Here is a 16,385-nt window from a genome sequence, read left to right as displayed (position 1 = left end):
AATTCGATTATCTACAGCCATCTTTTTTTTTCTTTTTGTTATTAGTTAGTACATGACAGAGACAAATAAACATGTACACTATCTATTAGTAATCTTCACTTTCGTTACCTTTCTTGTTTTTCGTTGACAAAGATTGAGATATATGTCGATAGAATGTTAATTTTGTGTCAAACATTTAAGATTTATGTCAGTTAGGTAGGTAGTTTCATATCATCGCGCGTTATTTAATCGACACAGAGTCTAGACTGTCTAGTATATTGCATATAGCCATTCGTTATTTTTGTCAGTTGAATTAATCTTGATTCCTTGACTAGATACACACAAAAGGTAATGGACGTATGATGGATCATATTAAATGGTAATAGTTGGAGATATGGTGATGTGCATGAGTGTATGTATATGTAGGTGTGGTAACATAGAAGGCATGTGAGATCGAAGTTCACATATGCATGCATAAAAGTTAGGATCAGAGAGGAGCGAGAGAATGTGAGTAGATAATAAAAATAATGATGATTTTAATTAATTCGAATAAGATGAAAGCGACGGGCTATCTTACTTTGGACAAAATTCAATAATTTCTTTTAGCTTATGAATAAAGGAAAGTAATTGACATTTTTTCTTTTCAACCAGCAAAACTGGCCTTTTCCCGTTTCCATGTCAATACGCTTTCAAGCTTTCGTATATCTTTACACAATTATTATATAGTGTGTTTTGCTAATTTAATTTAATTTATTTAATGAAATATCAACTTGATTAATCCAATATGAGAATGATATCACATGATTTTAAAAAATTTAGAAGGCATCACGTGAGTTTGTAATTTAGTTGTCAGGTTTTCAAATGGAGAACTTAAATAAACGAGGCTTCGTATTCTATTATTCAAGCCTCATTTTATTTATTTATTTCCTTCTAAATATTTGGGTTTGGCTAAATAATCTTAAAGCAAAATGTGGCCTTAAAAGGCGAGAAACATGTGACTGGTATAGAGATTAACCAAATTGAGGAAAACCTTACTGTAATAAAAAGCAAGCTTACATAAAGTGTATTTGCTGCATCGGATCCTTCACAACATTAAGTAAAATCCCGAATGTTTCCAAAATAAATATTCCAAATACACAATTCAAAACAACACGTACATAGTATTACCACTATATAAATCAAAGTAAGCTACTAAAAGTCATAACCTCTTGCTCTCTTTTCCTTCTCTCTCTCTCACATCAGAACTATTTAACCCTTTCGACTTTTAAGTTTGAGCTACAATCTCTACTAATAAAAGGGAGCTTTTGAGGCTCCATAGGGCGTCCACATCAGCGGAAAAAAATTATCCCGAAAGATGACACGTGGCATAAAATATAGTTTTACATTTTAATATTAATTATTTTCGAAAATTGTAAAAAATATATAAACATACAGCATTAAAAAATGGAAGCGTCCACATCAGCGGAAAAAATTTATCCCGAAAGATGACACGTGGCATAAAATATAGTTTTACATTTTAATATTAATTATTTTCGAAAATTTTAAAAAATATGTAAACATACAGCATTAAAAAATGGAAAAACTACATTAAACATATGTAAGATTACTATTTTTCACTTAAAAAAAAAGATGGCTTATCTCCATAATGTAACATTATCGTTTTATAAAAAAAAAACAAAAACATTATATATAATTTCGAAAATAATAAATATAAGTAAAACATACAACATAAAAATGGAAATACTACATTAAACATAAATATGTTTGACTTCTCTACTAATAAAAGGGAGCTTTTGAGGCTCCATAGGGCGTCCACATCAGCGGAAAAAATTTATCCCGAAAGATGACACGTGGCATAAAATATAGTTTTACATTTTAATATTAATTATTTTCGAAAATTGTAAAAAATATGTAAACATACAGCATTAAAAAATGGAAAAACTACATTAAACATATGTAAGATTACTATTTTTCACTTAAAAAAAAAAAGACGGCTTATCTCCATAATGTAACATTACCGTTTTATAAAAAAAAAACAAAAAACATTATATATAATTTCGAAAATAATAAATATAAGTAAAACATACAACATAAAAATGGAAATACTACATTAAACATAAATATGTTTGACTATTTGTCCAAGTTCTTCTATTAAACATTGCCGTTTTACATTAAAAATAGAAAAATACGTAAAGATTTAAACATCTATCTTAAAATATAAAATATAGACATTAACTAAATATAAAGTATAAAAAAAGAGAAATACTCAATATATAAAAAATAAATAATAAGTAAATATTATAAATATATAAATATATGAATTATATATACAATAATAAGTAAATGCACAATTTTTTAAAAATGGAAAGAGTATATTAAATATTAAACATATATCTTAAAATGTAAAATATAGATATTAAGTAAATAGAAAATATAAGAAAAAGAAATACACAACTTAAAAACAATGGAAAAAGTATATTAAGATTTAAACATCTATCTTAAAATGTAAAATATAGATATTACGCAAATAGAAAGTATAAGAAAAGGAAATACACAATTTAAGAAAATAGAAAAAGTACATTAGTATTTAAACATCTATCTTAAAATGTAAATCAATCTTAAAATATAAAATTATTAGTAAATAGAAAGTATAAGAAATAAAAATACACAATATAAAGAAAAATAAATAATAAGTAAATATATAAATAATCTCGAAAGATGACACATGGCATTAAAATATAGTTTTACATTTTAATATTACTTATTTTCGAAAATTATAAAAAATATGTAAACATACAGCATAAAAAAATGTAAAAACTACATTAAACATATGTAAGATTACTATTTTTCACATAAAAAAAGACGGCTTATCTCCATAATGTAACATTACTGTTTTATAAAAAAAACAAAAAACATTATATATAATTTTGAAAATAATAAATATATGTAAAACATACAACATAAAAATGGAAATACTACATTAAACATATGTAAGATTACCATTTTACATTTTTATTTTTAGAAAATAATATGTAAACATACAACATAAAAAATGAAAAAACTACATTAAACATATGTAAGATTACTATTTTTCACTAAAAAAAACGGCTTATCTCCATAATGTAACATTACTATTTTGTAAAAAAAAAATTATATATAATTTCGAAAATAATAAATAATATGTAAACATACAACATAAAAAATGGAAATACTACATTAAACATATGTAAAATTACCATTTTACATTTAAAAATAACCATAATATGTAAACATACAACATAAAAAAATAGAAAAACTACATTAAACATGTGTAAGATTACCATTGTTCACTAAGAAAACGGGTTATCTTCATAATGTAACATTAGAATTTTATTAAAAAAAGAAAAAAAAAACATAAATATAACTATTTGACTATTTGTCCAAGTTCTTCTATTAAACATTGCTGTTTTACATTAAAAATAGAAAAATACGTAAAGATTTAAACATCTATCTTAAAATATAAAATATATACATTAACTAAATATAAAGTATAAGAAAGAGAAATACTCAATATATAGAAAAATAAATAATAAGTAAATATTATAAATATATAAATATACGAATTATATATACAATAATAAGTAAATGCACAATTATTAAAAAATGAAAAGAGTATATTAAATATTAAACATCTATCTTAAAATGTAAAATATAGATATTAAGTAAATAGAAAGTATTAGAAAAGGAAATACACAATTTAAAAAAATGGAAAAAATACATTAGTATTTAAACATCTATCTTAAAATGTAAATCAATCTTAAAATATAAAATTATTAGTAAATAGAAAGTATAAGAAATAGAAATACACAATATAAAGAAAAATAAATAATAAGTAAATATATAATATAAGTGAATACCAAATTTAAAAAATGGGAAATTACATTAAGATTTAAAAATATATATTAAAATTTAAAATATAGATATTACGTAAATAGAAAGTATAACAAATGGAAATATACAATTTAAAAAATGGAAAACATACATTAAGATTTAAACATCTATCTAAAAATGTAAAATATAGATATTAAGTAAATTAAAAGTACAAGAAATGGAAATACATATACATGAAAATAAATAATAAGTAAATAATGTAAATATATAATATATGAATTATATATGTAATAATAAGTAAATACACTATTTTTTTAAAAATGGAAAAAGTTCATCAAGCATTAAACATCTATCTTAAAATGTAAAATATATAATATAAGTAAATACACAATTTAAAAAATGGAAAAAGTGCATTAATATTTAAATATCTATTTAAAAATATAAAATTTAGATATTACGTAAATAAAAATATAAGAAATGGAAATAAACATTTTAAAAAATGGAAAAAGTACATTAAGATTTAAGGATCTATCTTAAAATGTACTTCTATCTTTAAATGGTAGTAAATTATATAAAAATGGAAATACCACATTAAACAAAAAAAAATGTATAATTTTACATCAAGAAAGTCCCTATAAAACTCATTATTCCATCCACATCAACCTCACACTATTAAGCAAAATTTCAAAGCACTCGAGCAAAAAAATGGTTTCACTATCAACTCTTGCCGTCCCAGAAACCTTTAATGACATTGAATGAGATTTTTTTATAACAACAAACTTTTTGTTAGGTGGATTCATTTTGGGAAACCCGCAACTTCCAAAAGCCAAACTTATTCATGGGAATTGAATTGTTTTTCATAGACTCAAAGGTATTCTTACAAATTTAAATTAATCTAATCTATAATTTTTTTTTGTTAATATTCATACTAACTCTTTCAAGATCAAACCATTTCAGTTGATAACCATTCAAGCGTTTATCCCGAAACACTTCCTTCCTCGCCGAATCAGGTATTGGTTCATATTGGTTTAGTATTGTTTTTGGTTTACTAACCGGTTTAGGATGGTCTTATTGTAAATATAATTTAAGTTGGTTTAGCATATATTATGTTTAAAATAACTTAAATTAAATAATAATAATATTATGCTTAAAATATAATTTTAGAGAGTTTTCAAATATAGTTTACAGAACATTATAGGTGATGAATTTAATTTATTAAATTCGTTTATTACTTAAAACTAAGTTTTTTAAAAAACATACTGAGTTATAAATATCAATGATGGATTGGTGAGTATAACATGAAGACAAAAATATAAATATCTGATTTTCAAGATAAGAAATTCAGCTTTTATTCAGATACTCAATATATAATATCTTAAATTATGTTTTAAAAAATATACATAATTTATATATATAGATTAATATTCCAAACTTAAACTATTATATTATATATGAATAATGTTTTTAAATAAAAATAATTTCTGATTTGAAATAAAAATAAAAACAACAAATGTTTATTTACAAATAATGGATGTAATTTACATTATACTATCATTTAACAAGTATTAGATACGTTTTGATATATCATTATTTTCTATTCCCAGAAAACAATAAATTGTTAAACATCAATATCATCTAGGTTAAGTATACGAACAACAAAAATTCAAACATCACAAAAAATATTTACATAACCATTATAATACAATAATTTAATCAAAAATACAATTAAAAAAATATTAAAAAGAATAGTTATATACTTAATATTTGAAAATAAAAGATATTTTTGCTAAAATTGTACTTACCTGGCCAAGGAGATCGACCATCTTTTTACGGATCGATCGAATGTTGAGCATGTGGTCGGTCCAAAAATACTCTGCAGTTTAATAAAATCTCTAAAACATTTATTCCAACACTCAAAAGATAGTTTTGCTAAATATGATAACTAAATAGCCAATAAAATTACAAAAAAATATTTAAATAGTAAAAAATATGTTAATTTAACGTGTTAAAATTTAAAAATAAATTTTAATTATGACATGCATTTTAACATTTATATAAATATAAATCATAGCCTAAATATAAATAATTTAACAACTTAAATTAGAAAAAAATAAAAATCCCGGGCGTAGCCCGGGTTAATCCCTAGTTTTCCTCTGAAAGATGGGTTTCTCGAACTCTGGAAATGGTCTCTCCGATCAAAACAATCTCTGCGAAACGGAACTAGGGTTTTCAGACCAAAGCGTTCAAGAATTCAGGCCAGATCAAGATCTTGAAACTAAAGTCGGAGAGATACCTAATACTCCACGCGAAGGAGTAAAGGCAAAGAAAGATGAAGAAGAAGATTTATGTAAGACTCCGACACGCCTCGACCAGATTCTCCCGAAGGTTACAAATATTTGTCCTCCGGCGCCGAGGAAGCCTAAGAGAGTTCCGTCGAGAAGTTTGAAGGTTCGAGATTCTTATAGAAGCAGGAGAATGATCATTTTGAATGTTTCTAGAGAGATTGATTGTATGTTTAACTCAGCATCTCTAGGTAACAAAGTTAAGAAAGCCAGACGTATTTGATGTTTCATTTGTATATGTATATCGTATCTACATGTAATAAATTAATAAACTACGAGTTATGTAATGTAGTGAGATGCCATTTCAGTTGTTTTCCCTTTATTTATTCGTTGTCTGTTCAGTTGCTAGTTCTTTCTTTCCCTTTTTTTGGGTTGACAAGTGACAAGGCTATTATGCATATGCTCTTGTTTCTTGTGAGTCTATTATGTTTCTTACATTGGAAATAATAGGTAACTAGAGGACGTAAACTATAAGCATTGGGAAGCCGGAAGAAGAGTAGAGTTGGTCAAATACTTTGATTTTATACAAGTGGAATTTAGTATTGAAAATATCTAAGACTTTTTCTTTAACTAAGGATTTGAATGCTTTGATCACTGAAATCAAGGTGGACGTGTTTTCCCATTTTTTCGATTATCAAGTTTTAAAAGCTGGTTTTCACCACAATATCTCACTACTTTTTTAAAGAAAAACTTCAAAATAATTATTTTATTGAGTGAATGTTGGAGAAACTTTTTACAATCATGTTAAAGCTTAAATAAAGATAGACACATTTAAACCAAAAGTGAAATTAATTTTATTTACTTTTTACTTCACTGAAAAATGAATTTACTTATAATATGTACATAGTGTAAGAACTACTACTATATATACAAATTTGGATAAACTGTATATCCAAATTAAGTTGCAATAAAGAATAAACAGTTCATTTTATTGTGAGTTGTGTGATAGTATTATATTACTGCAACGTGTAATCTTAATCTATCCAAGTGGGCTGAAAAGAAATCGAAGTCTAAGCCCAAATGCTTTGCATTTTCCTACAAGTAGAAGAATGTTAGACCAGAGCTTTTGTTTTCTTGACGCTGTATTTCAAATTTTCAATCAAAAGACGGAGGGACCTTTGGTCCTAATTCTTGTGGTACAAGCAAACCAAAGCACTTTGAAAGTAGAGAAATGGGATAAAAACAACACAGAAAAAAAAAAGGATGCAAGTAGTTATTGTTTGCATTGGTCAAATTAGAGTAATGGTCCAACAGAGAACTACTATAAAACTGTATAAAGAGAGGACCCCTTATATATATATATTCTCTAATGTATATACTATAAAGTTGTATTAGATGGATCATATAAGAACCAAAGTGTACAACCTTAATACAATTAAACCTCCTGAAAAAGCCGACAGTTTTCAATGAATAAGGAAGATAAAGACAATAGTCAAAACTTTCAAGATCAGGAAATGTAACTCTTCTACTACTTATAGAAACTCTACTTCCTCAAGCCAACCCAACGTTTGGGATGGAGTCAAACATTGGACTAGCGTATGGTGCTACTATAGGAAAACAAGCGATTCCGAACTAGCGAAACTGTCGGGAGTCTGTAGAGAATTGACCTTTTCAAACGATTTTCAAAAGATTTTGATGGTTGAAACTATCTTGTCGGAAATAAAAATCTATAGAAGTCTATCAAAGGTTTTCAAAGGATTCTTGAAAATAAAATAAAAAATGTCTAACAGATTTTGCTTATGGTGAATTTCTAATAGAAGTATCTTTGACGAATTTTTGAGAAAAATACTAAACGAATTTTTGAGATAAGTATATCGATCAGTTTTTAAGGAAAGCATTCCCAACAAATGTATGAGAAAAATTACAAGAAAATGTATACTAAAATAAAATTAATGAAATAAAAATGAATTACAATAAATAATTCATTTTTGTGAATAGTGATAGTATTTTTTTTTGTCACTAGTGATAGTATTATTGTGAGCATGTTTGGATCTATCGAAGTGGGCTGAAAAGAAAATAGAAGCCTAATCCCAAATTATCTGTATTCTTAAGTAGAAAAATGTTAGACCAAAGTTATTAATTCACAGTAATTATCTATCTGAGAACTACTTTAACGCTATTATAACTGTAAGAGAACCCATTTCAAGTCTGGGAAACCTCCAAATCATAGGTTAACTATTATACAAAAGATCATACAAACAACGATTAGGTTACCACTTTGGACCAGATAAATACATAAGAACCTTTTTGGCCTTCTATGATGAATGGAAAATTTACTTTGGACGCTGTTATGTTCAAGGCCACGATGGGCCCAAGTGCAGAAAAAAAAAAAAGTGGACTTTATCATGAACATTTTTAGAACGAATTTTTTTTCTGAACCTTTTTAACTATTAATTTTTTTAGAAAAATAAAATTTACATTTATTTTTTGTTTGGACTTTGTGAAAAGTTAAATTATTTTACATAATTATATTTTATACACTATATTTATCTGAATGTAATATTATATGAAATTTAAACATCAAATATTCAAAAAAATATATTCGATATGCCCCCCCCCCCCCCCCCCCCCCCCCCCCCTAATACTCAGCCGGCCCTGGTTATGTTTAGGACATATGCAAATTACTACGACACGCATCGAGATGGACTGTTCAGACTTGATGAACATGATTTCTAATCCAGTTGGCTGACTGGTATTTGCTCATGAACTAGTCTCTTGACGATAAGAAAATACAGATGAAACATGGACGATAAGAAAATAAATATTACACTAGGTAATAATGTGCACCTTGCGTGAAATGAGTTTTTAATTTTGTTATTTTTGAGATAAAAAAGACAATCTGTTCAATGTGGATATCAGTTCGGTATTAGGTCGGTCTTTTCAGTTTTTAATTTCTTAAAATATAACTACAATTCTAAATTCATATTTATTTTAGTTTATTCGGTTAAAATGTTTGAAGTTTTTGGTTTTTCCAGTGATAACCAAAAACTATTATTATTTGTTTAATTTCATGTTATATGAATTTTAGACAATCATGATGTTAAACCAATAGTTTCATATTATAATTTTTCAACGCATGATCAAATCAAATCTAGATAACAGTTGAAGAAAAAAGAAAAGAAAATTATTAAGACAAATCATTTCATTATAATTTGGCCGATGGTGAAAGAAAGCATTAAAAAAAATATTCTAACTTCCAAGAAGAATTAGAATCTTCACTTATAGTGAATATTTAGTTATATAGGTATCTACGTTAATGTGTACATATATATGTATGTAAAAATATATAAAGGTGATTGATAAATATTTAAAGATACTGTTAATTAACAAAAAAAAAAATTTTTGTTTAAAATAACACATGAAAAACAAATTAAAATAAAACTAAGTAAAAACAAAATAGGTTTGTACATTAGTGAATTTTTTATTAATTGTCTTTTTATATAAAACTTTTTTTATAATCCGTGGAATCTTGCATGTGAATTTTATATTAAAAAAAGTAAAATAATATGTGAACACATTTATGTAGAGTCTAACTGATAACGTATGTCAACGTATTCATTTTCAAATGTGAAACCGTCGCGTAACGAACATAGCGTGAATACATTAATATCAAATATTTTTCTTTTAATATAGATCATGATTTGAGTTCGAATAATTCTGATCGTTTGTAATGCCATAAAACAGAAATGATAATTAAAAAAATGCATGAAATACAATAGGAAGGAGTCACATGAAACAGTCCCGGGGCCTACGTGAAGCAGTCAATAACATGTTTATGTCAGACTCTTCTGACTTCAGTATTATGATTTTCGATTTCTGTTTTTTATAGTTTAAGCCATCGAATTAAATTCTAAAAGTTATATTTGACCCAAAAAAAAATTCTTAAAGTAACTAAAGAAAATCAGAATGATAATAGAGAACCAGTAAAAAATAAAACAGATGGTACTGGTTCGAGAATGAATGTTGGATTTTTTATGACTATAAGATCAGACAAACAAAGAAAATGGAGGTTGAATATTTGCCTTTTAGTTTTCTTGTATATCTAAAACGTATTTGAACCGAAAGTGTAAGTTGAATTTGAAGAAGGAAAACGTGAAAGAAATAAAAAAAATAAAAATTAAAAACACAATCCATAATTATTTTCCCTATAAACTTAACAAATATATATATATATACAATGTTCTAAAAATCGTTAGGCAGTGGTTAAACGTCTTATAGAATATTATTGTTTAGGTGTACACTTATACCAATTTTTTGATTATCTAGACCGGTTTTTTCTTTTAATCTGTTTTAAAAAATTAGTTTTGCTCATATCCAATCTTCTGATTATTAGTGGTCTAGTCCGATTTTTATAACACTCATAATTTTGTAAATCAAATAAATATTCTCTTAAAAGGAGGGCATTAATAAACAAAGTGATTGGATCATGTGGGGACAACGATCCCCAAAACACACCACCAAGAGACTCTCTTCTTCGTCTTTTCATGACTCTCTCTCCTTCATCTCTTTCTCCACTGGCAACTTTGCAGCCATTCCTATAGCATTTGTTCCCATCTCAACTGTCCATTTTTAAGAATATAAAAGTAGGCGAAAAATAAAGAGATGAAGGCAAAGTAAAAACATTTCTGCCATTTTATGAATTTAATACAGTTTTTTCCATTAATTTATCAGCAAAAACAAGTGAGACAAAGACAAGAAGAAGATTATGAGCTTCAGCTTCATTATCAAGTAACCAAATAATAACATCAAACGAAATGTTTCTGCAAAACTTATCACAGAAACAACAAATCATTGACTGCATTACACAAACTCACTTCTTCTTTCCTTATTTTAACCTCTCTCTCCTCCACCACCACAAAAGATCATATTACAGTACATAAATTCATCTATGCATTCTCACAATTTCACCCAAAATGTATTGTCTAAGAAGTTTAAAGTGAAATCAACCCTCAGGAGATCGGTTTATTCATCAGCTCATTGTCGGCTGTGATCCTTCCAGAGCCACGGCCGGTAACCTTTCCGAACGATCCAATGCTTGATAGGCCCATGAAACTGCTGCTTTCTTCTCCAAGATTGATCGATCTTCTATGCTTCCTTAGTTTTGACGAGCTTACATCACCAACTTCTTCTTGGCTATTGCTCTTATCGTCCTTGTTGTTGTTCTGGGCGACCACTAGCCGTGCGATGACACTTCTACAGAACGGACAGACCGGTGGAGTCACGGTTGAGGTCGTTGGGTTCGGTTTGTTGTGACAGCAAAGTGCAAGTGTGCATTGTGCACACATTTGGTGTCCACAGTCTTTTACTTCTATCGTGCACACTTGCTCAAAGCAAATGCAGCACAGTTCTGAATCACTCATCTGTAAAACACATTTTACAACGCATTAATAAGGGATTTAACAAACAATATAAGCCTTATGTGTAACATTACCTGAGACATGTTATCATCATCTGAGGCAGTGTCGGAGAAAGATGGTGGTGGTGATGGTAAGGAGTAATCAGTTCCATTAAGGATGGTTTTTTCTCTTTCCATATTAGCATCCATCAGAGCCTGCTCTAAGAGCAGTTTCGCCTCCTCGTTAAGCTCGTTGATGAACTTTAACGGCGATGGCCAGACAAGTGGCTCTGCAGAAGAAGGGTTAAGCAACGCTCCACATGCTCCGTGCTTGTATTTCATGGCAACCACATAAGGTATCCTCCTGAAGGAAAAAGATTTCAAGATTCACTGAGATTCTGAATACAAGTTAGGAAAGTGGGCGATAGAGAATGTTTATAAAATACCCAGAAGCGTCTCTCTGGAGACGATCAGCACCCCAAGCAAGCAACTTTCTGACGCAGTCGATAGATCCGCTTCTTGCTGCCAAATGAAGAGGCGTGCTCCCTGGAGACCTGTTTCAAGGAGAATTATTAGTACCAAACGATAGAAACTTTTAATGTCAACAGAAACAGCTTCATCACCCGTATAGGCTAGTAGAAACACAAACAAGAGAGCCACTGTCCAACAAGGCATTCACACAATCAGGACTTCTCTGACGTGCAGCTAGATGCAACGGTGTTGCTCCTTTGTCATCTCTAAGATTCACAAATCTTGCGTATCCCCTGAAAAAAAAGTAAACTCCAAGTATAAATAAACTTTCAGCTGAAATGCAGAGCTAATGATCAAGTAAAAAGAGAGAGAGAGTGTCACCAATGAAGAGCAACGGGAGTTGAGCGAGCAGCAGAGAGAATGGCTTGAACACAATCAGCATGTCCATAGTAAGCTGCGTAGTGCAAGCATGTTCTTCTATTCACACTATCAAACATCAAAACCTGCAGATTCCCAACATTAACATAGTCAAAAATTGTGGTCTGATGGTGATTAACTTGAGGGCAAAGGTCCAATGAAACTACCAGGGGTCCCGGCCACTAGGGAATTAACATTTCGACATCGTCAGGAACAGGGCTAGTCTAGACTAGGGTCATGATACTCCGGTATAATTCAAAAAAAAAAAAAAAACCTTACGTACATTAGCTCCAACTTGAGCGAGCTTCTTGAGGCAAGAGATCCTCCCATGCATTGCAGCCAACATTAACGGAGTCTACACGAATCACACCAGCAGCTTCATTAGAATTACAACAAAAGATCAATGTGAATCATCAAAGAGAAAAAGACCAAAATAACACTAAATCAAGTTTTTGTTCCCAAACTAGCACTCAAGGTCAAAAGTCACAAAAATAGCACTCAAGGAGTGGGGTTTAGGGTTTAGAATTTAGGGTTTAAGGTTTAGAGTTTAGGGTTTAGAGTTCAGAAGTGAGGTTTTGGGATAAGATTTCAAATTTAAAAAAAAAAAATTTAAATTTTTCAAAAGATAAAATACTATTTTGGTCATTTTAGTTTTTGAGTGCTATTTTTGTGATATAAACTTAGAAATGTGCTATTTTGGAGATTTGCCCATCATCAAATGTTACCTGCTTGTGGCGATTCAACATATCTGGATTCGAAGATCGTTCCAGAAGCAATGACAGAATCTGCAGAAATGCATCAGTAACACGAATCAAACAAGAGATTCCGGCGAGATTCCGGTAAGATTCTGGCGAGAAAACTAACTAAAAGAGACCTCGATGTGGCCACTAGCAGCGGCGACGTGGAGAAGGGAGTGGCGATCGTAAGCAGTGGTCTGTCGCAAGACACTCGGATCCGCCGTTATAGCTCGACGAACGGTGACGATGTCGCCGCGCTGCACGGAGGCGAATATCTCGTGCTCCGGTTTAGCTCCGCAGCTCATGCTCTGCCCCATCGCTGCTTCTGCCACCGGTGAGGCGCTCCGCCGTGAGAGTGAAACGCCACGGTGGGCCCTGTTTGGGTTTGGTGATTCCAGTGGAGAAGAAGAAGAGGGAAGTTTAACATTTATGATATGGAGACAATGGCTTTGAGATATTATTTTTTAAAAATTTCTTTTATTTTTGGAATTAAGAAAATAAAAATAAAGAGACGGAGATAAAGAGAGAGACGACGACGACGACTCTTGGAGTTTGAGGATTGCCCCGACGGGCAGCAATTTTTAATCTTTGCCCGTGTCAGTTGGATTACAGTTTCTTCCGTGATTTCGGGCAGCTTGTCAGATCTCCTCTTTTTATTTTATTTATAGTTTTCAGTTAATCATACTTCTTTGATTTTGTTTAAAGATCGATTGTTTCAGACCTCATCACATGAAACATGGCGTTTCCGAAAATAACTACATATCATCCCTTGTTTTATACCAGATTATTATTATTTGTTTTATACATGTGTTCAGCTCTTAAACCTTCTGTTTTTTAACGCTCAGAGCATTTCCAAAAAAGACTTTCTATTATAAAGTTTTGCAAACTCTATATTTAAAGTTTCAAGATGTTCTTTTCTAAAAGCAAAACTTCAAATTTAACTTCAAAATTATTTATAATTTACATTATGCTCCTTATATTTGTTATATTAATATATATCCATAAAACTTTTATAGATAACTAGCACATATATAAAAATATTATAGTAATATTAATTAATAAAATCTTATAATAAAATATAAAATTATAAATAGATATACATAGTTAAATATTAGACTACAAGAAAAATACTATATTATTACATAAAATTATTTTCTTAATGCTCTATTTTTGGTTATACAAAATTTGTTTGAGCAATATTTTAGACGTTCCGGAGAAAATTTACAAGACTATTAGTGTTGTTGTAATATTTAAATTTGTATAATAATATGTCTTCATGTATCGTTTAAAAAAAATATATTAAGTTTCTTTTGTTATATTATTGTTGTCTAATTCTACTTTTAAAATATTATAAGTCTTCTTTTATTTTATTTTAAAAAAAATATGTGTAAAATTTAAATTTATAAAAATAAATTTGAAATATTTAAAATATAAAATTTTTCTTAAAGATTAAAACTATGAATGAGAAATCACTTAAGAATCAGAACTGTGGGGTATAATTAATTATAAGGACCAAGATGCAAATAAAAAGATGAAAAACTTCAAATTTAGAGTTTTGAATAGTGAAACTTCAAATATGAAGTTTTATTTCTTAAAACTCTAAATTTGAAGTTTTGAGATTCTTTTTTAGAGAGCAAAAAATTCTATATTTGAAGTTATAGAGTTTCTTTTGGAGATGCTCTTAAACCTTCAAATTTTGAAGGTTTTTGACTTTTTATCAAACCTTTAAACCCTTAGATCTGAGAATCTGAATAATTAAATCTCAGTTCAAAACTTTGAATATATACTATTTACTTTTTCATTTTAGTCTCTATAGTTATGTAAGTTACATATAATTCTACTAATATTAATTTTTGACAAATCACTAAAGCAACATGAAACCTCTTTTAAAGAAACATCTATAAATACTGTAAGTAACTAATAGCATTTGCACTTTAAGTGGACTTTTAAAGTCTTGAATAAATATAAGAAAATGATTAGTTAAACATAGATCCTTCCAAATGCTTATGCATCATCCCTCAGATATTTTAACAGAACATAACTCTTATCAGATCCTTCTTTCACTCATACACCATCTTTGTAGTTAGTTGAGTCAACAAATAATTATTTAGAATGACAATCATATAAATGTGTGGTCAATCTGATACTAAAAGCCAACAAGCACACCCCCACTTGGAAAATTTTCTTGTCGAATCCAAGTGGCATTTGATGACTTTTGCTCCTATATCAAATTCTTGTTTCACTTTTTGTTTGTTTAAGAAATGTTTTCTGGTCAAAAAGGAGAAAAACTTGTGTATATTAATTTGGTGGCATAAAAGTAATTTTGTGATAAAAGTGATTTTCTAGTAATAAAAACCCAGCATAAAAACATACTGAATTTTTATTGCAAATATCATGCAACTCTGTAGAGAGAGAAAAAAACATGCAACTCTCTCAGCATGATTGTACGACTAAGGCTTTCTAACGTTACGAACCCTTTCGTCCCGCATCGCAGTTAACAGTAACAAAATTTTTTACATATATCATATATCTATATATTTTTATAACTGTTAAAACCGCACTGCAGTTGAACCGCTTGTCCCACACCGCTCAAGCCGCAGTTACCATTTGGAACCTAAGATCTGTCATAAATATTGTGATGATGTTGCATGTATATTAATTGTACTGACTATATAGTCCTCGTACATAGTTTCTTGAGATAATGGTATCAAAACTAAAATTAGCGAAGTCATTATGGTTTTCTCTAGTCTATATAGTATATAATAAGATATGGATCGTGTCAAAGCTTGCACGATTAATTTGGGATATGGATTATCGTATTAACATATCGTTCGCTATTTAAGAACACCATTTCTCTATTCTTTTGATCCTGAGTAGAATTTAGACATTTGTATATAGCATATATAAGAAAAAATCTTTTAAGGTGGACAAATCACCAATCATCATTTGGCAATATTGGCATACACATAACTGACAATCAGCGAGAGAGCCAGATATACGTGTACCTAATGTTCTATATAGTATTAAGTATTAATGACAATACGATCTTTTAATGAAGAAAAACAGATACATCTTTGGAATAGGCTTGACTATGTTTTTTTTTAACGGTGGATATATTATGCTATTACAAATGATTTTACAGCTGACAATTCTATATGCTTAATGAAGATTCACGTCTGACTGCATCACCTGAACCGCCCTGTCGGATCCACTTTTGATGGTACTCCTTGCGCC

General features: G+C 29.0%; 2 protein-coding genes across 2 annotated transcripts; one reads left to right on the top strand and one right to left on the bottom strand.

Annotated features, from left to right (window-relative positions):
- Positions 1 to 5,920: 5,920 nt before the first annotated feature.
- On the top strand, positions 5,921 to 6,493 carry LOC125608052 (cyclin-dependent protein kinase inhibitor SMR10-like). Its single transcript, XM_048777825.1, has one exon. It carries the CDS (start codon positions 6,010 to 6,012, stop codon positions 6,412 to 6,414), a length of 405 nt encoding a protein of 134 aa, XP_048633782.1. The 5' UTR covers positions 5,921 to 6,009; the 3' UTR covers positions 6,415 to 6,493.
- A 4,397-nt stretch (positions 6,494 to 10,890) lies between these two features.
- Positions 10,891 to 13,643, bottom strand: LOC106391212 (putative E3 ubiquitin-protein ligase XBAT31). The gene is made up of 8 exons (XM_048777824.1): positions 13,289 to 13,643; positions 13,140 to 13,199; positions 12,698 to 12,769; positions 12,379 to 12,500; positions 12,150 to 12,290; positions 11,973 to 12,080; positions 11,623 to 11,890; positions 10,891 to 11,551 (listed from the first exon to the last, which is right to left on the bottom strand). The coding sequence occupies exons 1-8, from the start codon at positions 13,466 to 13,468 to the stop codon at positions 11,141 to 11,143; spliced, it is 1,362 nt and encodes a 453-aa protein (XP_048633781.1). The 5' UTR covers positions 13,469 to 13,643; the 3' UTR covers positions 10,891 to 11,140.
- Positions 13,644 to 16,385: the final 2,742 nt, after the last annotated feature.

Source organism: Brassica napus, chromosome A4 (genome assembly GCF_020379485.1).
Source record: "Brassica napus cultivar Da-Ae chromosome A4, Da-Ae, whole genome shotgun sequence".
NCBI lineage: Eukaryota > Viridiplantae > Streptophyta > Magnoliopsida > Brassicales > Brassicaceae > Brassica > Brassica napus.
This window is presented reverse-complemented; position numbering and strand designations above follow the sequence as displayed.

What these genes read in the sequence shown, in the direction of transcription:
- LOC125608052 (XM_048777825.1), top strand. Translation starts at nt 6,010, where the DNA reads ATGGGTTTCTCGAACTCTGGAAATGGTCTCTCCGATCAAAACAATCTC.
- LOC106391212 (XM_048777824.1), bottom strand. Translation starts at nt 13,468, where the DNA reads ATGGGGCAGAGCATGAGCTGCGGAGCTAAACCGGAGCACGAGATATTC. An exon ending in TGTTGAATCGCCACAAGCAG is followed by an intron (nt 12,770 to 13,139) that starts GTAACATTTGAT and finishes TGATTCGTGTAG; the next exon opens with ACTCCGTTAATGTTGGCTGC. An exon ending in ATGATGATAACATGTCTCAG is followed by an intron (nt 11,552 to 11,622) that starts GTAATGTTACAC and finishes TGTGTTTTACAG; the next exon opens with ATGAGTGATTCAGAACTGTG.